This window comes from Bacillus rossius, chromosome 5, assembly GCF_032445375.1.
Source record: "Bacillus rossius redtenbacheri isolate Brsri chromosome 5, Brsri_v3, whole genome shotgun sequence".
Lineage (NCBI taxonomy): Eukaryota > Metazoa > Arthropoda > Insecta > Phasmatodea > Bacillidae > Bacillus > Bacillus rossius.
The window spans coordinates 57,197,067-57,224,608 of NC_086333.1; the positions used below are offsets into that span (position 1 = coordinate 57,197,067).

The 27,542-nt window shown below is 36.9% G+C and overlaps 1 protein-coding gene across 4 annotated transcripts in view; it reads left to right on the forward strand.

The window, feature by feature from the left end:
- Nucleotides 1-3,062: 3,062 nt before the first annotated feature.
- Nucleotides 3,063-27,542, forward strand: part of LOC134531833 (pseudouridine-5'-phosphate glycosidase-like) — a 269,964-nt gene continuing 245,484 nt past the window's right edge. Inside the window, exons 1-10 of one of the 4 annotated variants that reach the window (XM_063367805.1) lie at nt 3,063-3,105; nt 3,785-3,931; nt 6,574-6,714; nt 9,603-9,678; nt 11,319-11,461; nt 12,790-12,991; nt 13,813-13,944; nt 15,544-15,616; nt 16,772-16,847; nt 26,026-27,324. In XM_063367805.1, coding sequence (XP_063223875.1) covers nt 3,872-3,931; nt 6,574-6,714; nt 9,603-9,678; nt 11,319-11,461; nt 12,790-12,991; nt 13,813-13,944; nt 15,544-15,616; nt 16,772-16,847; nt 26,026-26,262 — 1,140 coding nt within the window. In that variant the 5' untranslated portion in view covers nt 3,063-3,105; nt 3,785-3,871 and the 3' untranslated portion in view covers nt 26,263-27,324. Of the gene's footprint in view, nt 3,106-3,349; nt 3,932-6,573; nt 6,715-9,602; nt 9,679-11,318; nt 11,462-12,789; nt 12,992-13,812; nt 13,945-15,543; nt 15,617-16,771; nt 16,848-26,025; nt 27,325-27,542 lie in introns of those variants that run through there. The other 3 variants (XM_063367802.1, XM_063367803.1, XM_063367806.1) reach the window with 3 other exon arrangements.

Here is a 27,542-nt window from a genome sequence, read left to right on the forward strand (position 1 = left end):
CGTCGTTACGAGTCTGTGCGTAAAGAACCGCGTACGTATCACACGCCTTTTTGGAGCAATAAGCTATCAGGAACTTTGTTACGTGGGAGGATCTCTAGTTCGTGTCGAGACGAGTGGGTTGCACGAGACGGTCTTCGGGAGTCCGGGTCTTCGTGGGAAGGGCGCACACCCCGCGACGGATCCGCCAGGCCGCGGCAAGCAATAAAGGGGCTCGTGGAACTGTTAACAACGAGTGGTCCTTTAAATCTACCTATCATTCTTCTTCACCTCCTCGCCATCCCTCCAGGTCCCGTATTTCCCGGTCCCGGCCACGTCGGCCTGGACCCACACCTCTCCGATGAGAGCAGTACGGGCACAACAGGAATTTCTAGTAAACGGGGAAATAGGGACCAGAAGCCGAGGGACGTCAGATTGATCCAGAAGAAAAGGAAATATCATATTCGGCCTGAGACTGAGCCGTAATAGGTTTTTGCAACCAAACCATTTAGGCATTAAAAATATTACATTCTTTGAGGAAGAATTTTTTTTTAATTTTTCAATCTTTTGCATGATAAAATCTACCTGTGCATACTTTTATGAATAAAATTGAATCATTTTTATTGAATTATCACTATTTTGTATGGATACAAAGGAGTGAAATGAAATGTGCATTTGAATTAATAAATTTACTTTTATTTGCATTTATTAATTCAAATATATGTATTACTTTTGAAATGTTGCGTGCGCCATATTTATTTTTACAAGTACAAAAAAAAAAAATTCGTAGCTGCCGGGTTTTCGAACCGACAACCTTTTTTTTAAGAGTTAGGTACGCTAACCACACGCCCACGAAGCCATACTAGATAATCTAGTTTCAAATGTTATATATAAATATTTATAAAAACTTTGTTCACGGTAGGGGTACAATATTAACACGATTTTATAACAAATACGCATCCCAAATACACCAAACTTATTTATAATGTGTTACAATATTTTTTAAAACATTGTGCAAAAGATCCCAGGTGTAATTTGAATTATTATGTGTAACTGTAAAACACCATTGTTGGTTCAAAACGTATTTGAATTTTCAACATTACTTTTAAATAACCGTACCATTTGTGCTGAAAATCGGTGGACGATTGATAAATTACATAATAATAATTCAAACGACGAAAATATGATTGAAAAGCCAAATCGATGGTAGTGGAAGAGAGATGCCACGCATGTGTACAATGAGCAAACAGAACACATCCGTAGTGGGACATCCGTAGTGGGACACTTTTTCGTGCGTGCAGCCGGCGTTCATCAATTTATTAGACGTTGTCACGTCAAAAATCTTTTAATATGATAAAATTTATACCTTACAATTAGTATTTATAATATCACTTCAGACCTATAATTTTTTTATTTCTATTAATTCTATTATTATATAACTTGCATGTAAAATACAAAAAGCGAACTTAAATATAAGCAGCTATTTTTTAAATATAATTTTATTTTTTAATAGTAATGAAGTTAACTGTATTTTTTATATTTTTTTTATTAAATATATGATCATTGGCGTGAGCCAACAACCAGAACTGACGAGGAGAGGTTCGCAAACAAGGACTAAAGATAGCACTGGGCATGATGTCGCATCCAAAGGTGACATGCTCGTACCTCGATATACATAGGTGAGATTCCAGGGGTGCAGTCTGCTGCAGAGCGGAACACAGTTAAATAAGGAAGATGTATTAGCAAGGATGAACCTAGGGGAAATGGTCAAATACTTTATATTCTGTGTTGAGGCCAATCAAAAACAAGTCATTGAACAGGTGCTGAAGTACAATAAGAATCGCCCTCCCAGGATAAGTGTACCCAAGGAATGTGGGGAGGCGAGAGAAAATAGCAAAGGAGTTTGCTGGTTTCTCACCAAATTAACAATAGTATAAATACTAGATTATAAACGATTTTAAACAGTCGAAATAAATAGTCTTCTTACATTTGAAAAATTATATGTATCTACAGAGAATGCACTCTATGGAAGGACCCGGATAGAGATAATTACGTAATCATCTGATTACAGTTAAAGATGAAAGTAAATATTAAATGATGAACGATTTTTTATACAGATTTCGTTGGCCATTTTTAATTATTTCAAATAAAACGTTTTTTTAATCTAAGAAAGTGCTTATTATTAGCACAATATTATGTTTTGGAAATTTGACCTGACGTGGGCGGTAGCCAATCAGCTGCTCCTATTCACGAACATAAATATGAATTTTAAAATTTATAAAATGTTTCTTCTAGACATGGCGTCAGGTGTCTGGATGAACATCATGTAGCAAAGAAGGCTATAATAAATCCAACAGTGTTATTTTTACAGGCCAGTATCCGAATTTATGGATGTGATGTATGTAAATATACAAGTTTGTTTTTTCATAAGATAGAGTGGGTTATTTAATAATCTGCAAATAGTAGTGCTACGAGTATTGTGGGTTGTTATCCTGAGGTCCCTATTATTATTCACACGGCATATATTAGAGTTGTGATAATATATGCCTATTGACAATATAAATAACATTCATTGAAAGAGTATCATAGAATCATAATGTGAAATAATAATTAAATACATATTCACTGATTAAAACTATTACGATTTCTGAAAACATATTTTAAATGTGCAAACAGATAACAATGAAATAACGTACTCAGTGATCTGAGACCATGGCATAGTGTTTGATGTTTTACCCTGAACTTAAAGCTGTGCCAGAGCAATTATAACATTAAGACTTCTTTTAATATAGGTAATACAATTTTGTACAACATACTTTTATTAACAAACTTGAATACTACATAAGGCTTTTGCGAATGACAAAACAGCGTCACATCGCAATTAATGTTATTTCAGTTCATAATAAAGTATTTGTTTGTAATATCTAGTTGTTTTGTAGGAGAGACTATATTTTGAAAAATAACCTGCTACCGATGTTGAATTGTTTTGTTCAGGAATTAATAAGAGTTGTAATATAAATATTATATGTTTATTTGTGTTTGTAGAAAGTGTGTAGGACACAGGTTTTGTTTTATTCAAAATATTTCAATATTAAATAAAGTTTACTACTGGTGTATATCATAAATTGGGTTTGTATAATATATGTATCATGAGTATGAGAAAAAAGTATGGTTTTATACTAAGTGGGAACGGCGAAGATAGAGCACAGAATGCCGAGAGTAAACTGTAATATTATTGCGTATTCAATTCCCAGGCAATTTGACTTCTCATGCAATGTAATGAGTGAAATAAATAGTAAATAATAAAATAATAAAAAGTTTAACAAGATGGCGATGTGGTAAAGTTTTAATTCATGAAACGGAAAACGACCGTGTATTTACCGCCTAATTTTAAATTTAAACTATTTTGAAGTTTCGTTTTATGTTTTTGGACTAAGTAGACGTTTGTGTAGTTCAATATTAATTTTGTTTACATTGCAGTGAAAGCTGAAAGAAAAAAAAACACACTCACACAAACAGTCGTATCTTTTTATAACATTTTATAATTAATTTAATCTGTGCAGTGTTTTGGGAAGTATTACTTGTTTTTAGGTTATGTGCGTTTTTACTGTTTTGTAGGTTAGTGTATGACAAGAAAACTCGTGTTAGATTTTTAAACGGAACACATTTTTCACTTAAACCTAAGGGACCAGTGATATAATATATATTGGTTTCGATAGTTGGCCTAAGCATAATGTGGGGAATGGTAAATTTATTTGTAAAGCAATTTCGCAGACCATTTGAAAGGAGGGTTCTGTCATTTTTCAAGTCGATTGACATTTCGCCAGAGGTATCATTAGCTCTTCAGAACTATTGTCCAGTGCTTGCATTGGAGTCAACAATTATAACCCATGGAATGCCATATCCAGATAATTTGAAGATGGCTTTGAATGTGGAGAAATTAGTCAGAGAACAAGTAAGTTCTGTTAACAGAAGGCACAGTATATATGAAAGTTCAATGGACTAGAAATCCACCATTGAATTAGTTTAATATGATACATTTTAATCAATATTTATTTTTAAATGTTGGTACATTCATAGTTATGATGAGAATACTAATCTGGACTAGTATTTTGGGTGTTTATCTAAGCGAGGGGTGCATCCGTGAATAGTTTATGAAAATTCAAAAATTTACATTTTCTTTCCTCCAGGTATTTTTTCTAATCATGCTGTAAAAGACCTTTGTTTTATTCAAATAGTGTATAAGTAGTTTATCATTATAATTGTTAGTTTGGTTATGGTAGTTTCAAAATACTGTAAACTAAACTGTTAGCTTAGGGGTTGGGTAATTGTTCCCCATCTCGTATCCAAGTTTAACCCTTGATCCTGTAAGCATGTTCCTGTAATAATTGATCCTGAGGTACATGATCTTGCTGTTTTAATTTAGTATGTTGAAAGATCCTGCACATAAAAACTTGTCATATAACAGTGATTAATGATCTAAGTAAAAAACAAAAATATATTTGCCTTTTTATTCAACTTAACATTATAATTTATTTTTATATCATAAGTGTTTTTTTTGTGTAGGATCTTTTTACATACTAAATTAAAACAGCAAGCATCATGTATCACATGATTAATATGTAGGTACAGGACACTGCCCCATCAGGATCAAGAGATAAACTTGGATAGGCATACATGATATGTTATTGATGTGTATATGATATGTATTATTAAATGTTGGAATGGTTGTTTAGTTTAGTTTAGCTACATTAGTTACATATTACGTATTGATTACATTTTACAGAAATTTAATTAATTTAGCCTACTTATTTCAAATATTTATCTTTCTTTTTGCAATAATCAGCAACACTTGCAAATTTCTAACCTCGGAGAAATATATAGGTAATTGAAATTAATAACCTATACTAAAAAATATGAAGAAACATTAGGTCAATAACCCACATTTGCAATGATTTACAGCCCCTCACAACATTCATATTCAAACAACATGCAAGTATCTTTTTTTTTCCTGAGTATTCAACTTGGCAACAATTTGAGGGCGTACCGGTGTTAAGGTTTGAATGCTGGTGGAAAATAATGGGCGCCACCACGTGAGTGGGCACGTGGACCCGGTGTGAAACTCTAACTCAGGGCGTTACTTGGCCCGTGTGCGGCGAGATATTAGCCCTCCTGATTTTTAATGCACACCTGTTCCTAACCAAGCCCGATCTCAGCGTCGGGCATGCTTCTAATTAACCGCAGTGGGCTCTTAGGGCGTCCCACACGCCGCTGACCAGGTTAAGGACCTACGTGGCCCCCCCGAACACAAAGACACGTGACTCAATTAAGTTGGTTTTTATTACTCACATTACACGCCCTTACACATTCCTTCCTTGATACTGTTATAAAACGCCCGAGGCACGAATCAAATTAGGTGAGGAGGCGAACCACGCACGTGGTCGCCTCAAGCCGTTACTTATCACACAGATGACCGAAAACTCCGGAGAGTAAATAATTATTAATGAAGCAGTCTCTCCGACCGAGAGAGGCCCCGAGGATAAAAATGAAAACGATTTGAATAAATTACCTAACAGAACTACTTCTCGGTGAAACAACGGTGATGTCCTCGGGGTGTCTGCAGAGACGTCCGCTCTCGGCCGGCTGTAGAAGCAGACTGGGGAGAGACCAGGGCTTGCGGAAGGCAACATGGCGCCCTTCGCGCCGAACACAATTACCGTTAACAACTTAGCTATTGCGTGCCCCGGGTTATTATTGAAAATAACATAAACTCTTTACAAAAATTAGCACATCACATCCATACCCAGACCGTCTGTAATAATTACTTATATGATAGAAAACAGTTTAAAACAAGTTACGTGCTAGTTCCTCCGCCGCCCGCTAGGGAGCGTCCTTGTCCGTGCTTGCACGTATTTTATTACAAAACATCATAATTTAACTAAACAAAAGACACTCACATACATAGCCGTAGTGACACTATTTCGGGGCGAAAAGAAAAGGTTACAATAATTATTAATACATATAGGGGTGCGGCGCACTGCAGCTAAGCGCCCTCTTGCCGGGCGATCAATACACGCACACACGCACGCACAAGCGGGAGGTTTGAACAGAGATGGTGTTTGGGCGGTGGCATATTGGGCTCAAAGGGGGCTGCAGGCCCGGATGACGTCAAATTATATCCTTCCAAAAACATGCTACTGGAAAATAATTATCTCTCAGATAATAAAATAATATAATTTTGGTTTTGCTGTTTTACAGAATATCAGATAAATGTCAGGAAGCAAATACAATTTTTTGAATTTTAGATAATGGCCATATTTTTGGTGACATTTCAAAAAAAAAAATTACTGTTACCAATCTTTCAGGTATCCTATGATAATTATTTTTAAAGTTTTTTGGTAAATAATATTTTTAAAAGACAAGTTTTTCATTGCTTCACATGCCACATATTTTATTCATCAGTCACTGTAAAGAAAATTTAAGCAAAAAAATTGTTTTCAATTAGTTTAAAAAATGGTATCTGTTTCTCAAAAATAGTGAAGTAGTAGCCATCACTGATGCAAAATGATGGGTTATGTTTGTGGCACTGTTTTCAAGGGCGCTGTCCCAGCCACTGTCGCTATACTGGGTGGCAGGATCAAGGTGGGGCTCAACGAGTCCATGATGGCAGAGTTGGCCACAATGACGGTACCGGCAGTCAAAACCTCCAGGAGGGACTTCCCGTACGTGCTCAGCAAGGTCAGTTGTGCGTGGTTCATGTCCAGGGAATTGGAAAGGTGTCATCAAAATCTGGAAAAAAACAGGGAAATGGTCAATTTAGTTTCAGTAATTTTTCATTCTATACAGCATCTTAATGTATTAAAATTAAAATTAAAATGGAACGTATTTTAATTGCAAATTCATGTGCTGTTACTAATCCGTGATTCTGTATTTGATTTTTTATAAATACTAATAATCAAACGTAATGGATACAAATCATCGTGTATTAATGTCAGATGTGCAGATTTGCTGGACTTCAGATCCTTGATGTTATAACTTTTCAGGTTCAATGTGAGTGGCAGAAAGCGGGATGTTGTATGGCTATCATTTTAACATGCTGAAAACTAGAATACCTAACTAATGTAATAAAAAAATTCTTTTTTGGCACAGCCAGCAGGCGTAGGTAGATTTCAAAGGACCTATTTCTTCTAAGAATATTTTGGAAACTTCTATAAACTCTGGGAACACTTTAAGAACTTAATGTAGTCTACATAACATCCAATATGTTTGCCGATATTTTAAAAAAAAACATCGATTTAACATTTTCTTATATTCCATGCAGCAAAAATATTTTGAATGTTTTTAACTTAATGCATCCAGCAATGAATTTCTTAACAATTTTCATATAATGCCTACTGAGGTAGTTATGCAACTATGTTTGATCTTCAAACATTATTTTTCATCCCTTGCACTACTACTTAATTGGTCGTATAAATTTATTTTGGACAAATGTTTGTCACATTGACATGGTTATTAATAAATGAATTTTGTAAGTACTAAGAAATTTGATACTAAGAAAGTTTTAAATTTTTAAATTTTCAAACCTTGTTTTTACAGTAATAGTTAATTTCATTAAAAATGGTTCCAGCCAACGGTTTTAGATAAAGTTTAGGCATTTTTACAATAAATTATAATGGATTCACACCCCTTGCAGCAATCGTTGGTCGTATAAAAAATTATTTTTGATGAATGTTGTAGATAATAATTTAAGGTTTCACAGGCAAACAGAACGGATTTAATAGTGCACATGGTACGTAAAACATGAATTTTTTTAAATTCTCCCTTTTAATTTTTTTTTTTAACTCGCTGCAACAATGATATGTCTTATTAAAAACTGTTTTTTAATAATAGTTTTAGATAAAAATTATAAGATTTACAAAAAGTTTGAACGGTTTTGATAGTGTACCTACTAAGGGAGTTATTCATGTTTTTTTTTAAATTCCACCCCTTATTATTTCAGCCTTATGCAGCAATGATTTGTCTAATCAAAAATTGTTTTAGACAAAAGTTTCAGATTAATACATAATTTGTACAAATTAAATGTTGTTCCTACAAACGGAGGTATGATTTTTTTTTATCCTCCAACCCCTGTTTTTTTCAACTCCTTACAGTAATGGTTGGTTGTATGAAAAATTATTTCAGACGAAAAATTTAGGTAATAATTTAAGGTTTTACAATAAAACAGAACGGATTTAACAGTGTACATGGTACATAAATTATTAATTTTTTTTTAAATTCCCACCCTTTATTTGTTCATCCCCTGTTAACAATAGTTCATCTTATCAAAAAATGTTTCAGACAAAAGTTTGATCTAAAAATTTTAAGATTAACATCCAATTTGAATGGCTTTCATAGTGTACCTAGTTAGGGAGTTATGAATTATTTTTAATATTCTACTTCATGTTTTTTTTAAACCCCTTGCAGTTATTGTTGGTCGTATCAAAAACGTATTCAGACTAAAGATTTTGGTATTAATCCTATGAGTTATAATACGTTCAAATGGATGTGATATTTTCCATATTATGGTAGTTACAGCGAATTTTTTTGTTTTTCAAAAAACCTTTTTTCCATTTATACCCTTTGGTCAGATATTGCCTTTTAACGAACTTGACCGAGAATTTCCACTTTTAGATTTTATGTATCAGTTTTAAGGTGATTTGTGAAAAATTGCAACAGTTATCGTGTCCATAAAATTGTGATATATATATTGACGTCGACCTGGGCTTTGCCCCTTTAAGCCTGGCCAGACTCCGCTCCTTTTGCGATCCCAATGCATCCCTAAGCACTATATCCTGGCATTTGCACCGCCGACACGTACATGTGCATGTGCTGCGTGACGTGTGTTCGAATGGCTTGCCACAAGACTCCCGCGAGATGGTGCTGTAGCTTCAGTGCTCCGTCCTCTTACATAATTATAAATTAAATTGTAAATCCTTTAATTTTTATTTTGAGCATTTTGCGACATCGGAGATCGGCTGGGAGGGTTTTGTGTAATAAACCTTATGTTTGATTTTGCGTAAAATAAAGACGTACACTGGACATTTCCGAGGCGGACCCCGAGTCCAGCCGAAGCTAGTCTTTGTTTTAATATTATTATTGTTAAATTACTCTATGTTTTAATCATTTTAGCCAGGAGAAAGCACGCTATAATTGTACAATGTCTAGTTTTTAATAACCCTTGGCACGCAATCATAAAAACGTAACGGTAGTTTGGTTGGGCGCCAAAGATGCCTTGTGGCCCATACATGAGGATTTGACACGATAATAAATTTGTAAGAACACTTTTTTTAAAATTTCCTGAGAAAGTCTTAAAAAATTGGTTCAGGTGTTTGTAGGCACCCTGTGTAAAGAAAGATAAAATGCTTAAATATATACATGATTATGCAGCTAAAAACTGTAATTCAAGGGCTTTAAGCCAACGATATTAAAAACTTGTAAACTTTTAACAGTGACTTCTTGTTTGATTTCATCAGTGCTTCAACATTTTACAGAGGCAAGGTCTTGTTTGGCTGTAATCGAAGTTGGCCAACTTTAAGCTCCAGTTTTTGAGAATTACACTCGTAATAATTTATCTCTATTTTTTTCAGGGCCTGAATGGTGGTACTACTGTTTCAGGAACAATCCTTGTGGCCAACATGGTTGGGATTCATGTGTTTGCTACAGGTAAATAATTCTGTTTTGGCCTTAGAAATTAGTTTCTGGGTTTTAAGCAGACAGCCTGTTCAAAACTTAGTTCAACAGTTTAGTTTTAAATGTCTGAAAACATTAAGAGTGGAAGTGAACTGGGAATCAAGTACATTACAATTGGCACTCCTTAATCCAATATTATTCAGGTTGGCACATTCTGTAATTGGGCTCCAATCAAGCTGTACACATTCATTTTTTTCATTGGGTTCTGGGAATTTGTTGATCTTTAGCAACGTGATATAAGATACATTTTTAAACAGTATATCTCATGTGGGCCTGTGCAAAGTTTTGACAAAGCAAATCATTTGAGGCTCTTTAATATTTGATTTGACTTCTCCAGGAAATTTGCTATTTGTTTTATTTGAAGCTTCGGTTGTGTTGCAAAGCTTCACGTCTGATGTGAAGCTTCACATTTGTTTCAAAGCTTTAAAACATTGGAAGTCTAAGATTCACTTGTGAAATTTATTTTTATGTTTTATATATTTAGCTTAAATAAAGTTGGTTGATTAAAAAAAAAAAAGCTGGTCACCTATTTGCTCTTATGAATGCTCAATATTAATATTATGCATGATTATTTTATAATTTTTATTGAATGTTGTAATAAATAGAGCTCAATTGGTTAATCACTTAAACAGTTCAAAAATACAAATGTTTAACTAATTTTTTTACTTCAATCCAGTTTTTTATGAAGTAAGTACAATACAGCTTGGCTAGGAACAATATTCACAATTCAATTCGACTTTGCGAATATTTTAAACATTCTGTTTGATATAAGCTTATTTATCTTGTTTGAAGTATCATTGTATTCAATTAATGTTTCTTTGGCGTTGGTGTTATAATCATGTTGACATTTGATAATACAGCAAATTAACTTATCTGACACAGCTGTAGTCACAAATGTATCAGTTTAAAGAGCCTTTACTCACAAGCTTTATGCATTTCTTTGCTTAAAGTTATTTGGATGCTTTAGCCCTACTTAGTTTTAAGTTTGCTCTAATGATTTATTTCGTGCATTTGCCTTTAATTTTAGCATATAAGTACATTTTACTGAACTCCCAGTCCTTAAAAGTTATACAAAGATAAAAAAAACTTATATGGAGTCAAAAAGTGAGAAAAACCTACTTAAAAGAGAGGTGCTTTGTAATGAGATTCCACTGTAACAGGTCAGTATGAAAATGCTGATTGCCTATGACTGTTGTGAGCAGGGCCGGCGCGACCATATAGGCGAACCATATAGGCGGTGCAGCACGACACATAACAGCTGATATAATATGTTTAACGATTATTGAAACTAGGTGAAAATGGATTTTTGCAACAGTTTGGAATGTTTATATCGATATAAGTAATTATTTAAAGTCCACAGTGACCTGTTTATGATTTGTAATAAGTAAAAAAGTAAGAAAAAAAACACAAGCCTGCTTACATTTGATTGTTGACAAAATCTTAGGCTTACGTGATGTATTTTGAGGCAAGGAAAATTTTTTGGGGTGTCAGGCAGGGGGAGGGGGTGCAATTAAGGTTTTTCGCCTAGGGCGCCAATTTACCTTGCACCGGCCCTGGTTGTGAGTGTTACTGTGCTTGGGTGTTTTGTCGTGAATAGTGATTTATTCGTTAAGGTGGTGTGGGCGGGGTGCACCGAGGGGCAGAAAACAGCATGGACGTGAGTGCTGACCTCACCGAACTGGGTCGCAACCCCGTCACAGTGGTGTCGAGTGGGGTCAAGTCTATCCTAGACATCGGCAAGACGCTCGAGTACTTGGTGAGTACTCGTACTGCCGGGGGACCCAAGTAGATGCCTTGTGTTCAAGGCCGCTGAGTGGGAGGGGCCAAGGAGGGGGGCTAAACCCCTAGGGCCTGGACATGTAGGAGGCCCGGTTGAGTTTTAGAGGAATTTTTTTAATGAGGGAGTTTACCCTGATATGACGAAAATTACCAAGTATATCTAATAGAACGCATTGAAAACCTTACCGTCTGTAGTCGTAAAATTCTGATTGAGAAAATGTTCAAAACAATTTTTACAGTACGGCCCGGACCACAGGCATGAAATTCTTCTCCACTACATAAAAATGTTAGTTTTGATAAGCCGCCAACTGAAACTCCTGCTTCCACACGTGTCCGAACAATGACAGAACAGTGGCGACCTACGAGTTCAACTTCCATCTGACTGGGAAGTGTTGGAATCGTTGGCTAATCACAGAGCACCTTACAATTGCAACCAATCCACTAGACATATTACCATAGGGGGGAATGGACCATGATCCTTTGCAGTTCTTGTGTAAGGGACCATCACATGGTTTCTTTTCCCACACAAGTACGTACATCTGTCTCTCTGTAACACTTATGTAATTACGAAACTATTACATCAGCCTGCTTTTCTGACAAAGAACTTTAGCAGCTGGTGCAAAAGAAATATACTTGAACACAGATAAAACTTAACCAGTAAAAAATATGTAAAAATATCTTTAAATGGCTTTTTCATATTGAAATAAATAATCAGAAATGTTTAAAAACTTGAAATAATGTAAAGTACGTTCATAAAAACACATTTAAAACACACAAATACCCCTTAAAAGAATAAAAAGCTGTTATTTACATTTAACCATAAAACCTAACCAGATCAGAAAACATAATAATTATTTATACCAATGAAGGCCGCATCTTGCCCAAGACATTGTTTCATGTGGCCTGCCCCAACAATCTTCCAACAAAGAAATATCATCTACACTGTCCTTTATTAGCATATTTTTATTTGCATATGTTGACTGAGTTGTCAGCAGTCATGATATCCTCACAGAGCTTTTGAAAAATATTATATATATATTTTTTGTACATTATATTTAGTTTAATGGCTAATTGTATTAGTTTTGATTAAATTTTTTTGAATACTTTTTTTTAAGAGAAATTTGTCTGGCCCTCCAAATATCTGAAGTAGGACATCACTGCTGTATTCAAAGGGTAAGGACCTGGATTGCCACAAGTCGTACAAATTGTAACACATAACGATAATTGGGGCCGGCCTTTCCGTTGCTCCTGGTGTTTGGTGTGCCGTTGATGGAGCGAGGGTGATTGCGCCGTGTTGTGGTGAAGGAAACGCAAGGCGTGTGCGTGGCGACGCTGGGGCCCACGAGGGACTTCCCGGCGTTCTACGCCCCGCGCAGCTCGCACCAGTCCCCCTACCACGTCTCTAGCGTTCCCGAGGCGGCGGCGCTCGCCAACAGCCTGCTGGGGCTGGGCGTGTCCTCGGGCCTCTTGCTGGCCGTGCCGGTGCCGGACCACTGCGCCATGGCAGGTCAGAGCCCCTCGTGGCTAGAGACTAGATTACACCACGAATTGCGATAAAACTGAAATAACACTGAGACGCATGGCAAAACACCACGTAACACCGTAATGCAAGTAATACACCATGCAGAATCAAAAGGGATGTTATATCATGGAATCAAGTAGCATTTAACCAAAACTTAATTCAAATCATAAAAAAAAATAATCTTTTATTGTTTTAAATTATAAGGAATGTTGATATTTCCAGACAATATTTTGTTCCAAAGAGCTTGGATAAAAAAAAAATTAATTTAATTTGATTTATCCTGCATCTCCTATTGAATCACCTCTAAAACTACAAATACTCTCTAATTTATTTTTGTTGTTCTGAATATATCTGATTTAGTCCAATATATATTACAAATTATTTTGTCGTAAAAATGCAGCATATAAAATTATTTTGTACTTGGATACGAAATTAGTTAAGAAATTGCTTTACATTAAAATAAGAAAATTATATATATTTATATTCAACACCATAAAAGTAGTCTAACATCATATTATTTATTTTCTTTAACAGTATTTTTTTTTTCATCATTATGCCATTTTGTTTTATCATAGTTTTTTTTTTTTTTTGCTAGTGCTTATGGTGCAGATAATTGTTAATTTTTGTTTTTTGAGGGTGTGATTAAAGGTCAATACCAGGTTTTCAGAATTACCGAAGTAAACAAAAAAAGTATAGGCTTATGTTCAGTCAAATACATAAGTAGAATGTGCGCTTGTGTGTAAGAGCAGCAGCAGTTGTACATATTAAAATTTAAAAGTTGATGTTTATTTTTTTTGTGCGGGCAGGTGAGGAGATAGAGGCAGTCATCCAAGAGGCTCTGTCGCAGGCAGACAGGGACGGCGTCACGGGGAAGGAGGTCACTCCGTACCTTCTGAGTGCAGTCTCGGCACTGACCTCCGGCAGGTCGTTACAGTCCAGTATCCTTTGGTTCTTTGGTTTCTTTGTGCAAGGTGCTCCGGGTGCAGGGTTAGAGGATGGTCCGACAAATTTTTTTTAGACTATCCTGTTTAACGCATAATTGTCGCACGCGCATAATCGTCGCACGCGCATAATCGTCGCACCTATACTTATTTATTTAAATTGTTCAGCGCGCTTTTATATACTATACTTTTTAAATAAACGTACTTTCTATGAATGTGTTTTGTTTTTATGAATAACTTTACCTAACAATTTTTTTTTTTTTTGCCTAAAAGTCACACCTCTATTTTTTAAATTTGATTTTAGCATAAAATGTTCGAAGTTTATGCGATAAAACACGGTTAGTAAAGTGTGAATTAAAAGTCAAAAAGAAAAAAAAATATTATTATTCTATATCTATGTACCAATATTTTGATTTTACTCATTATCAATAATCATGTTTTCATGTTTTCAATGGAAATCTTTATTTCTTTATTATTCAGTTTCTTGCATGTTTTCACGGCATGTAAAACAAAGTTTGCCAGGTACGTTTATAGATTCACCTTTTCTGTTTGGTTGTAGGGGAGGGGAGGGGGCTATTCAATAAAATTAATGCCCCTGGCAGTGAGCCTAGATCCGTCCCTGGAGTGAAGGAAAACTGGGAAAACCTGGAATTGTTGGAGAATTTGGAATATTTTAAAAAAATCTAGGGAAATATAAATTCCATTGGTGGTGTTTGCCTTGAGTGTGATGTACCTAAGAAATATCACTTTGTGCTTAATTTCCAGAAGTTTTATTAATGTGTTAACATTGTTGTTAGCGTGGTGAAGAATCCTTAAGCACATACACTGTGATTATGACAGTACTAGAAATTAGAACATAAAATTAATATTTGTTGTTTTCTATGAAAATTTCATGTTTTGGTCAGTGAAAAATTATAAAATATCTGAAGGAGTTAGGGAAAAGTAATGGTTTTTCTTGACTCACTGGTGTGTGGCTGGGAGAAAGACATAAAGTGGCTAGTGTTTTTTGTAGATTAAAGCTGGAAGTATCTGCCCATTATGAAAATAAAATGTTATACTACAGTAGACTTCTGATAATGCAGCATGTTCAGAACTTCCGATGGTGCCAGATTAGTGAGGATTAAGAAAATTCAGGATTATTGGCCGGTATCTTCCGTTATCGCTAAATGCTAACTTGTAGAGCAAATATATCTGTAAGATAGTGTTTGGCTTCAAACATTGTTTAGCAGGAACATGTACAAGAAAATGGCAAATTGCTTTGCTGTAAAAGACTGCAGGAGACACGAAGCTTGCCAATCACTTCCGAGCGATCTTGAACAATGCCAAACGCTCCTGACTAATCCCGGGTTGCACCAAGCGCTTCCGACTACCAGTTATGTGCATACTGTAAAGGTTTTTTTGACCTTGGCTAAAATATTATAGAAATTTTAGCATGAGTTTGCTTATTTGGCTTAAGTGTCGCACCATTGGGTATTCCAGACTGTTGAATGCCGGACTATTGGAAGTCCACACTACTTAGCTTTACTTTGTTAAATGGAATAAATATCTTTACTTAATGAACATCCAATTTTTTTTGACTCTTTGACTCTAATTTAGACATTGCACTTATGTTGAATAATGCCACAGTGGGTGCCCAAGTTGCTGTTGAACTGCACAAACTTTTAAATAGGTAAGGCTCGATAAAAAAAAATTGGTTTTATTAATCATTTGGCAGTAAACACAGTTTGTATGGTTCATTTCATGTTTGGGATTCCCTGCATTGGCACCCAGGTAGACATGTGTACTATCTGGTTTTTGTGAGGTTTAGTGCAGGCATGTCAGCTGCATGTGTCTGAGTGTGTTTTGGTGGGTTTAGTATAGACTAATGTTGGGCACATTCTGATTCCCACTTACAGTGTTGATTCATTTAGAATTCAATTCTCAATTTAGATTCCATCCATTAGACTCCATACACCTCAAGATAATGTTAATGAAACACCTACCTCATTTTCACTTGGATAAAAAAAAAACCAAGTTGTGTTTCACAAATGGAATAAAAAATTACTAATGTTTATTAATTTACAATTACTGTAATGATAGGGTACTAATTTCACTTAGGTATGTATCCAAGAGCCAAAAAATAAATGGTGTTTTCCAGTGCTGTTTCTGTTGAACATCTAAACTAAAATAATTAAAATTTACTTAAAAATATTTTAAACTCAAATAAAAGTAATTTAATTATTTTACATAAATTTTCTGTGTATTTTTCTGTGTCAGAAATGTATTTGGTGATTTAATTTAAAGTTTGTTGAAACCTTGATATTGTAATTGTCCTAACACTTGTGTGTGGCAAGACTAGCAGCTGAATGTACCTTGAGTGTTTGTAAATGTGGTGAGGTGTTCCATAGCTAAAAATGTGGGCTGTCAGATAGAAACCTGGGCTAATGTTGTAAGAAAAAAGACTTTGTTTGTCTCATGGTTACCAATCATTGAGTATCAAAGTTCAAGCAATTATCATTATACTTGCCTAACTTGTGATGCCAGAATTCACAATCTTTTTATATTGTTTGAAATTAGGTTATAGGTTATTTTGTAGTTAAATAATAAAATAATAATTTTTGCAGGTATGGTTTTTTTATGTAGATATAATATTTTACATTGAAGGGTGTGTACCCTTGCACCCTTCTGATAGAGCTGTCACTCTTATTAAGACATGTTTTAAACATAATTTTATAATTGTAGCAAATGCTATGGCTATGGAGGTATTCATTTATAGTTAGTAAAAAAAATATAGTTTAATGAATATTGCCTCGACCCATGCCTGTACTAATTGGTTACTTTGCAGCACTACAGATGCACAAGCAGATACCAACAAGAACTTTGGAACATCACGTGATCCGTGCCCCACATCTGATCGACTGGTGAGTTCATAATCCAAGCATTGTGTGGGGCACCAGTTATTTATGTTTTCTTTCGCTTCCGAGTGGAGTATGGGATGTTTTTCTATGGGCTGCTTGATTGTGTGTAAATTTGAGTGTTATTACTATTTAGTAAGTGAATATTTCATCAATTCGTCTTGTGTTATGCAGAAAAGTGACTATACATACAAATATTTGTATGAAACTATTTTGAGTATATGTACTTGGACTCTGAGTCAGTTAAATTATTCATATCACTAAATTAATTCACTACCACCACTGGATGAAGTAATTTTTTCGCATATAAACATGCTTCTTTTTAAAAGAAAGGAAAGTTTAATTGTGAAAATATATGTAAAAATGTAATTTTGTATTTTTCATTTTTTTTTTTAAATATTGATACTAAGCCTGTATTATTTTTGGTAAAACTTTGTGCAATAAACTAGTATAAATTGTAAAACTGACTCTTATTGTTATTAGTTGAACATAAAATGGCAGGTCTCTTACAGAGCAGTATCTTATTGAAGTGAAACTTCTTTGGGCACGAAGAGAGTAAAATTTCAAAGCCAAATTTTAATGCAACATTTTCGTGAAACATTGTTTTGAAACGATTCTGATGCAACAAGAACAGATAATAGGTACTATGTAGCTGGGCTCGTTTTCGCTGTCCTCTTTGTGTGATGAATTGTGTCCCATCCAAAAAAAATAATTACAGAGCGAAATAAATGAATAAAAGAATAAGACAGAGAGTGTGTGCATGTGCTTGTATCAGAAAATAGATATAGGTATCCTATACAGTCAGATGTGAGTGCCTTGAATTTTACATTTGCTATCAGAGTGCTAAGATTCCTCCTTGTTCAACCAGCAGCGTACCAAGTGCTGTTGAGACTGTCCCTGCATTTCGCACATAGGTAGAGCTACCTGTTATGAATTTCATATTTTGTTAAGAGATTTGGCGTGTTACCAATAGCAGAATTGTTTGAAGAAACATTAACAGGCATAGTTGTTTTTGTATGGTGTGAGTTTTCAACAGTGAGTAATATTTATAGTTAATTATTAATTAATCATTATTAGAAAATTGTCATCTTTCTCTCTTTCTCTCTCTCTCTCTGCCATTTTACCCCTTACGATATACTTATGAGTTGAGGTTTGAATAGCCAATGAAGTTTCACTTCAATAATGTGTACTGCTCTCTTTTTTTTTATATAAATTTTCTTCAGGATGGCTTCCCAACTGTTATTTTACTCTGGGGATGTTTCAAAACTACCCCCTCCCCTCAATAAGGCGCCTCTAGGCACTTCCAAAATATAAAGGCACCGCGGAAAATGTAAATGGCCCAGGGCGTCTCAAAGATTATTGCTTCCATGGCATCTGTGCACGGCCTTGCGATGTAAAACACCACTTTTAACATTTATTGTGGTCACTGCTCACCTGAAAGTTTTGCAGTGGTGGTAAGTAATTCAATCAAGGCCTAAAATAATAGAAGAAAATCATCTGAAGCCAAACCCAAAAAAAACTTGTATTTGCAAGTTGCATTAATTTTTACATAGAAGCAATAATACACTATAATTAATTGTGGAGGGATTGGAATGTAAAAAGCACACCAACCCAGAGGTTTTTGCTAACCAAGAATCATCATTTGGAGTTGGTCTTTCCGAGTTGGTGATTTCATTTTCTTGTCATTACTATTGATTAAGGTATTTCCATGTGAATTTATACCAATTTGTCTCTCAAATTTGTTTTTGGATAACAATTTTTTTTTCACATATTGTTTAATTAACTTTTTTTCATAATAATGATTACTTGTGTTTCTGTTTACTATTATTAGATGACAAGTAGAAATTTGAGACAAAACATCAAATGCAAGAAAGGTATCACAATATACGGACAGGAAAAGCCCTCAAATAATAATAACATAATAATAATGAAAGAAAATGAAATAATCAAATCAGCATTTGAAACTTAAGTATATTCATTTTAAACTTCAGCAGCCATAACCCAGTCTCTTTGGCTCGAGTTTGATCATGGAAAATAAATAAAAAACCCACTGTTTTGAGGCGTGCGGAGATGGCTGGAGCAGCGTGCTGGCTACACATCTCTCTGGAGAAACCCTGCCATGACACCCCACATGGGCTGTCCCCTCCCCTCCACCCAAATAGTAGTCTTCTTCCTGTTCTGCAGAGCTCGGGTGCCTTTCTGTATATCTTTTGAATTCAGCAGGTTCTCAGAGCCATGTCTCATGAAGAGACTTAACTAGGACGCTATTGTTCTCGCAGTGCTAAGTCTGGAGACGTTGAATATGTGACACTTCGTAGGGCCACGAGACTTTACCATGGGTTACGCTGGTGGGTATATAAGGTGACACCAACCTGCGGTGTGGGAGAAAGAGGCTGTTGGCGACACTGGAGAGCGAGAGTGATACTGGTGTGCTATACAGTAGTTAAGTGAAGAGGGTGAGTGACTCTTGGTGAGCGATAGCGGGCGAAGAGCGATGGGCTTCGGGTGCGAAGTTTGAATCATCGGGGACGGTGTCACAACGCAGCGTGCGAAACAGTGTGTTGGGACCGAGGTGCATGGTAAGAAACGAATAGTAGAGAGAACCACTGTTGAGCCACTGTTGAGCCGAGATCCAATGGGGAGATTAAATAGTCTACTTATGAGAGTGTGATTAATTTTGTACAGTCATTTAGATTGTTGTTTTGGAAAAATGTTCATAGTAGTTAATAAATAAACTCAAAAAATTTGGGCTATCCTTTCATAGCTGTTTTCCCCAATTGTAAAATTCGAAGTCAGAAGTAGATTATTAATATATTTAGGACTGTCATTAAAAAAAAAATTCAATTAAAAGAGATTGTATTCAAGCTATTTGTGAGTAAAGTGAATTTCAGAAAGAGTATGTAATTGAGTTCAAGATTAGGTTCAAGAAATATGTGATATTTGAGTTCCGGTTTATGTGTAGGTCATATTTTTATGTGGGTAATAGGAATAAGTAATTATTTAGGTGTATTTAATTAGTGAAAGTATTTGAGGGAGATGTTTGCCAAAGAGCTTAGTGTTAAGAACAGCAAGAAGATAAAGGTTATCATGGAGGAAATGTTGAATGACATGAGAGCAATGATGACCGATATGAGGAACTTCATGATAGAAATGAAGAGTGAAATGGAGAGTCAGATGAAGAAACAAAGAGTGAAAACTGCCATTAAGAAACTAAAAGTGAGATGAATAACTGCGTAGAGGAAATGAAAACTACAATAAAGTTAAACCAGGAAGAGAAGAGTAACCAGGAACAAAATAAAAATGAATTTAAGGAATGAAGTGTAGCCCAGAGGAAATGGAGAATGAGATGAAGAGTGATAAGAAGAGAAGACAAAATTTTAAAATGTAACAAATAACAGAAAAGAGAAGGCTAATATTGCCAAGAAAATGAAACTGAACACATGAAGTGAGGCCAAGAAGAGATGAATTTGGGCCAAGATGAAATCAATATGGGCCAAGAAGAGATGAATATGGGCAAAGAAGAGGTGAAAATGGGCCAAGAAGAGGTGAAGATGGGCCAAGAAGAGGTGAAAATATTCCAAGTAAAGGTGAAGATGGGTCAAGAAAAGGTGAATATGAGCCAAGGAGACATGAAGAAGAGCTGGAGAAGAGCCGAGAAGTGATGATGGGCTAATAAGGAATGAAAAAAAGTAAAGGAGAGAAAAAGATAAACCAAGAAGAGATGAAGAGGGGCCAAAAAGAGACTAAGAACTGCCCAGAAAAGATAAAAACGAGTTAAAATATAAAAACGAGTTAAGAGAAACAAGAGCCAATAAGAGTTAAGGAAAATCCAAGAAGAGATAAAGAACCAAGAAGAGTCGAGAGAGGGCCAGGAAGAAATGCAGGGTGTGCTGTGCACAAAGAAATAGATATGAAAAGTTATCTCACTACTTGTGTTGCACTGTGCTTTACATGCCAGTAGCTTTTCTTCTTATCGGGATCAGTGTATACTCGTTCGTGAGGGCAGAACTGCGTGGCCCCATATGGTAAGGGAAGTGGATAAGCCTTTCAAGCACTGTTCTGAGGTGATTAGAGAAGTGCTATGAAGAGAGTCTGAGGCCACCCATTCCAGCATCATCACCGCCACCACCCACTACCCCACACCCGTTCAGCAAATCAATGGTTTCTGTGCTGGATAAGCCCCTCTAGCAAGCACATCAAGGCGCCTATCCAAACCTATCACAACTCTGGGACTCTTCAGAAAACCATAGAGCCCGTGATCTGGCCGAGGACCTATCCAACCTCTACTAACTATCCAGGCTAGTACCGGAGCAGAGCTCACCCGTCCACTCGTATTGAAGTGGGTACTCCTAGGGCTTGCTCGTAAGCATCGAGCGACTACATACTTACCAGTGCGAATCTGCACCACACGACCTGGGTGCGATGATAAAACCTCAGCGGGGGATCTCCTATTACGATTGGCCGTCCTGCAACACTACCTAGACTTTTCATGGCACTTGGGGAGTCTCCGACCTGTTAGCCTTTAAGCTAACGGGGTAACTGTCCCAGTCCAGGCCACAGGGTCACCTCGGGAACTGGAACAGTACCAGCCATTCAGATATCCCACTGACTCCTGCACTCAGGAGTTTACAGCTTTTACGGCTCGGTCGCGGCCCTTTCCAGGTCAGAAGCCCCGCCCAGGACCGGACTTTGCCATGGCGCCTTGTGGATCTTCACATCGAACCACAGCCTTTGGGACCCACGGCCTGACGGCCCGGCAGAGCTGACCCCCCAGTGAAGTTTACGAATTTTCTGCTGTTGCCTGCATAGATGGCTTTATCATCTCAGCAGATACCACTTTCCAACAACTGAAGATGTCGAGGGACGAGGACTCCCCGTCAGAGCTCACTTTAGTAAACAACCATTTATACCACGAGGAGGTAGTGAGTTATCATTGGTGCTGAGAGGCTGTATACTCTCTTCCTTGCACCCTTTCCGTGGTCCATTTTGATTCTGCCTCGGATACAGCTCCGACACCTCAGGCAGAAGGAGTCAGGAGTCAGTCAAGAAGCCAGCAAGAAGTTTGAAGCTATTAAAGTGCAATGTCCAGAACAGCAGCTGGCCGAACGACATACGGCGGGTGCGATGTGGAAGTTTCGCCGGACCATGGGAGAGGCCACAGCTGCTACCAGGGAGGGATACCTGGTGTGGCTGCAGTAACCGCGACGGAGGCAAGGCAGGCGGTCCAAACTTCGAGCGGGATGGGAAGGCACTTAAGAAGTGCCGAAAACAATGAACATAAAAGAGAGAAGGAAAAGAGTACTTATGAGCGTTTATTTGGTCAGATCGAAGGAATATATCAGAAGAGGCATGATAACTGTTCTGAATGGCTGGAGCAGTGCGCTGGCCGTGCTTATCTCTGGGTGAAAATTCTGTGGTAGGGATCCCTGAAATATTGCAATAAGCAAGCTGGGGGTATGCTACTTTTATAATAAAAAACAAATTATTTGCCTGAATACAAAAGTGTGAATAGTTTATTTATTTAAAGTGTGTTTTCATAGGCTGATAATAGGCATACGCTTTTAATGTTGAAGCTGAAGAACAGTTTTTATTGCAAACATTAAAGTATTTAAGATGAAACACTACGCATTTGGATACTGTTTTATTTTCCATATGGTTTTCTGACTTGTGGTAACACTCAATTATTTAGAATAATTTTACGACAGCGAAAAGTTTTGCTGTTACTATAGAACTTTGCTCAGTTAAACTTCCATCTTAATATACTGTGTTATTTACGATAAACATAATTATTCAGCTCCAGCCTGAAATAGGTATGCAAGCCTTTGGAAGCAATTTAACTCATGTCGTACTTATGTTTTCAACTTAGTTTTTTTCGTAATGAACCCGCAGCCGAATTTTGTTTCTAATTTTGACTCATCCTGCGTAAGACATGAGTATAACATTAATTTATTATGGATGAGTTATTGCATAGTGCAGGATTACAAGAGATGATGATGTTGGTGACTAGAGCTTCCGTCACACGATGGATCGTGACAGTATCCGTTATCTTGGAAGGGCATGGCAGGAGCCTTGGTTGTGAAGGAGGGGGAAGGGGGGTGCGCCATTTGACGGCAGCGCGACTAATGCGTCGCCACGACGGGAGCCGCGAGCTTCGTGGGAAAGTGGTCGGCTGCGCGCCATTTGTCGTGAGTGTTTTCGCCATCATCCCTCCCCACACAACCGTCTTGGATCAAGGTTTTGGGCTTTTTTCCCTTCCCCTCTCCTATCCCCGATCCCCTCATTCCAGCCTATCTCCTTTCTCATGCGACCATCTCCAAAGAAAGAGAGAGAATAAAACACCCAAAAGGAAGATCTCTCTGCGAAGTGTCGGCCGGAGAAGGCGATGGTTCGCGTCAGGAAGGCGATGTCTTTGCTATCAGATGCGCGATAATTGCACCTCGAGAATTATTTCCCGCCTTCTCAACGGGATAAAATATTCTTCGCGATTGTTTTTTAATATTTTTTATTTTATACAGCTCTTCTATAGCCTTTCTCATGTAACTTGTCCCAAATGTAACAGTTCTCAAAGTCTACATATCCTTCTGTTTTTGTCGATCTGTCAACATTGTTTGTAAACAACGTAGAAATATTGTCATTGAACTTAAACAAACATCATTTGATGCTTTGAAAATGAGCTTATTTATAACTTAAATTTGGGTTGAGATATGCCGATTTTAATTTGCATTTTGAATGCCTTCACTTTATTACAGTTTTTACCCCCAACACTTTATTAATGCAGTTCATGTAACCTGATGTATTTACTGTGATGTGAATTTCATTCTAATGTAACATTTACATTTATTTACTCCGAATTTCTTGACGGGAGGTACATTGGCCTGCACTTTATTTATTTATTTTTTGCTACGACTGTGGGACGCGGCTTTAGTAAACAGTTTTACGTGTGTTTCACAGAATTTACAATTTCTGCCGTACTTATTTTTTGTCAAATAGCTCATCAGTCGAAATATTTACTCGCCTGTCGTAACAGCTACTATGGACAGGTCCTTGGAAGAGATAGATTCCTGATGTAGTTTTTTTCTTTTGGCCAGTTGCACCATTCTACTTTTGGATCCGCTATCCAATGATCTTAGCCCAAGAATGATCCAACGATCATTCCTCTTAACGTTGCGCCAACACATGCTGGGACTGCACGATCATCGCTTGCGTGAATTAGAGTTCTTACATTTACAATCTGCGGCAAACGACGGCAACAGTGTCGAATAAATGTTATTTGCGTCCCGTGGGAGGTCGCGCCGAGTGTGTTCCGTAACGGTCTCCCGGGTACTGGTGTTAAGGCCGTGTCACCTTGTCAAATATTTGTATCCCAACTATATTTGACAATAGAGTTGGAGGGATGGTATTCGACGGGAAATTGGTTACAATTTTCTCCATCAAATAAATTTGGACCGAAAACCTCAAATATTTCTTAAATCACGCCACACTATTAAAAGTTTATTTTGAGTCTGAGCTATCTCAAACTTTTCAATTGTGAATTTTTACATTTTTTTATAAATGTACAGATTTAAAACACAATAATATTCGTTACATAGTAAAATAAATCGTCAGTGATTTTTTAAATGCTTTAGGAACATAAATTACTTTTTACACATAAAATTGTTTCGCATACGACATTCATATTAACATTATGTTAGTTATTTCACTTTTATTACGTTCTTAATCGCCCTTGATTTCTTCGCCTGTTTAAAGATTCGTTGTGATTAATCTAACATATATTAGAACCCGTACTATATGCAAAATATTTGTTGGAAACTCAAGTCATCTAACTTTACAAACAAACACGGCTGCGCTAGTGATGTTTTCGGTGACATCATAAGCCTTCAACTTGAATTGTCACAACCTATTGGAAGGTGTTGGAAGCTGAATTTTGACGAAGTGAAAGGGCCTTCACAAGTTCTCGTGTAGTAGCAATACCCGCGATGTTTACAACTAATTCCTGATGGTTTGTTGAATTAAAAGTATTTTGAAGGGGGGGGGGGGGGGAGATAAACCTTTTACTGTTTTCTTTGCAAGCTCAAATTTAACGTTGGTGTGTCATTCGCCATTCTAATTGCACGATTCTTACTCGTTTTAATGAAAAGTGATATTCGTGTGTTGCTTTACGGTGTAGTCACGTCTGTTAAAAGTTCGACCGCCGTTTTGCTTCGCGCTGAGGTCTAGGGTCGTCTGTGGGTGTCTTCTATCTTCTGGGGTCCAGAGACATTACAAAAATACCAAAACGCTATATACGAGGGTTGATTTTTAAGTAAGGTTCGTTTGGTCGTTAAAAAAAATAAACCCGCAAGAATAGGTTTTTTATTGACAAGTTTTAGTTTACAACATATCAACTTCATTTTTCCACGTAAACGCCATTCAGTTATAAGAACTTTTAGTAACGCTGCACCAGTTTCTTTCACACCTCTGCATTGAAGTTCGCCACCAGTTGACAGGGCAGTTATTCATAGTCAGATTGACGACGGACAGTTCGCAGTCACCCACAAAGCGGCCGCGGCAACACAAAGGCAGTCCAGCAAACAACAGCAGCCAGACACCCGGACCGCCGAAGCGAGCAGGCGAGTCACGCGCCAGGAAGCGCGGCTACTCGCAGTGCACACGAGTTGAAGCGGGAAGTCCACACACACAGGGGCAGTACCCAGGAGCAGGTAAAGATCCCTTTTGCACACAAAAATCGAATCACAACGCGCGCGTCCTCTCCTTGTCACGTGGGGTTTCCGGCGAGTAGCCACGCCTGCCAGGCGCGTGACTCGCGAAGATGCCATCGGCTTGATCTTCACGGAGCCTGAGATGCCATGATAATTAAACAGTTTGAAATTCCTGTCTGATGATCAAATTATTATTCAATAGTTGACGTAGCTGCTCCGGCATCTAATTCTAGCAGTTGGGTGCCGAAACTACGTGTGATTCGCGTCAAGAAATGTAGTTGAAAAAAAAAACATTTGCGTAAATATTTATCACGCTCAAAAGTATTTTTTAAAAATTCTACGTTAAATTTTATTGTCCGAGTTTCGTGTTATAAGTGTATTTTCAACATGAGATGATATGAATTTGCTCGTTACCGATGTTAGATGTTGCAAATTCTGGACGAGTGCTTAAAGACTCTCTCACGTATATATTTTTTAATCAACAGGTGGTTCTTGGTGGTTCTGTCCTGGACTTCACGATCAGCGTCAGTGAGGACGTCTTTCAGGTGAGTGACGTGCGCCGACTCAATTGTTTTTTTTGGGGGGGGGGGGGGAGAGAGAGAGAGAGAGATATCGCTGTGGCTGCTGAGAAGCGGCGGAGAGAAGGACGCAGCGGGGCAACCCTCTCCGGAACGTATCGGCTCGCGGAGAGCGAAGAATGTGTTGTGATTTTCATCGTGTGACCTGTCCAGAATTGGACGAGTACTCGCAAGCAGCACCGGGGGTGCATGTTTCCCCGACTGTCACTTGCAAACAGGGGCGGCCATTGGCCCTGAGCTACGTACTTTTATGGAGGCCCTGCCCCTAGGCCCCGATGTCAGGCGGCTAGGCACTCTGGGCAGATAATCGTTTGCCGCTCTCATCCTTTCCTATTTCCCCATATCATAAAATTCTACTAACTCAAGCTTATTTATTATAATTTTAAAAACAGCACATTATGCAACTAAATACTAAGGTTCTTGTAATACATAGACGGTTTTGTCTTTTTTCTTATTTACATGTAATAAATTATTGTTGCAGTTTTATACAACTCTTATAAATACCGTAATAAAAACACGAGATATAGTATACTGTATATTGCTGAACGAATTTTAGATCTATTTCTAAAGTTTTTAGTTTAAGGCCTAATATTTTGAAGCGCACTGCAATAGTTAGTATAAACTAAAATTTTCCCGTGACATGTATTTTTGAAAATCAAATCATTACCTTACGTAAAAAATGTATTTTCACGTACCTAAAATTTTTTTGTACTCATACTTATTTTTTTCGCATCTAAAATTCTCCCACCCCTGACGCTCTGGACGAATGCCCGGTTGGCCCGTTTGTAAATCGTGACCTGTCCTCCCCTGGAAAATTTAAACTTACAAACTAAATTTCAAGCCAACTTAGAACATTACTTTCAAAGATGGTGTTGCTAATTTATCTTAAGAAATTTTAAGATTCTTTCTGATAAATTATCCTCGTCAGTTTTATAAATGCTTACGATAAAATTCAGGTGGAATCGCGAAATTATTGCTGGCAAAAAAAGTTTAAAAGTTTTTATAATATTAAATCACAAATTTAAATTGATATTGACCAGTAATTTAATTTACATGGTAATAAAATTTTGATTTTACTTTTTTCATTAATGTCCATATTTTTGACAGAGCAAACTAGAAACTAGAAACTAGAGACTAGAAGTAAAACAAAAGTGAGCGAGGAGATTTTCTTGTCTGCAGCCGCCCCTGCTTGTAAAGCATCACATGACGTGTGTTTACTAACACTGACAGTCAAATTAAGTTGTTTACGAACAATATCAACAATGTCAGAGGGGTGCAAAGACCATTGGTACTACATTTAACAACTCTGTCAAATTATAAACAATCACAGGGTACAGTCTATACTTATCAGTTTACACAAGTGCACGGAATTTACTTTTGTGGGCTTATGTTTATCTGATGTTGGAAATTTGCTGTCGAATACT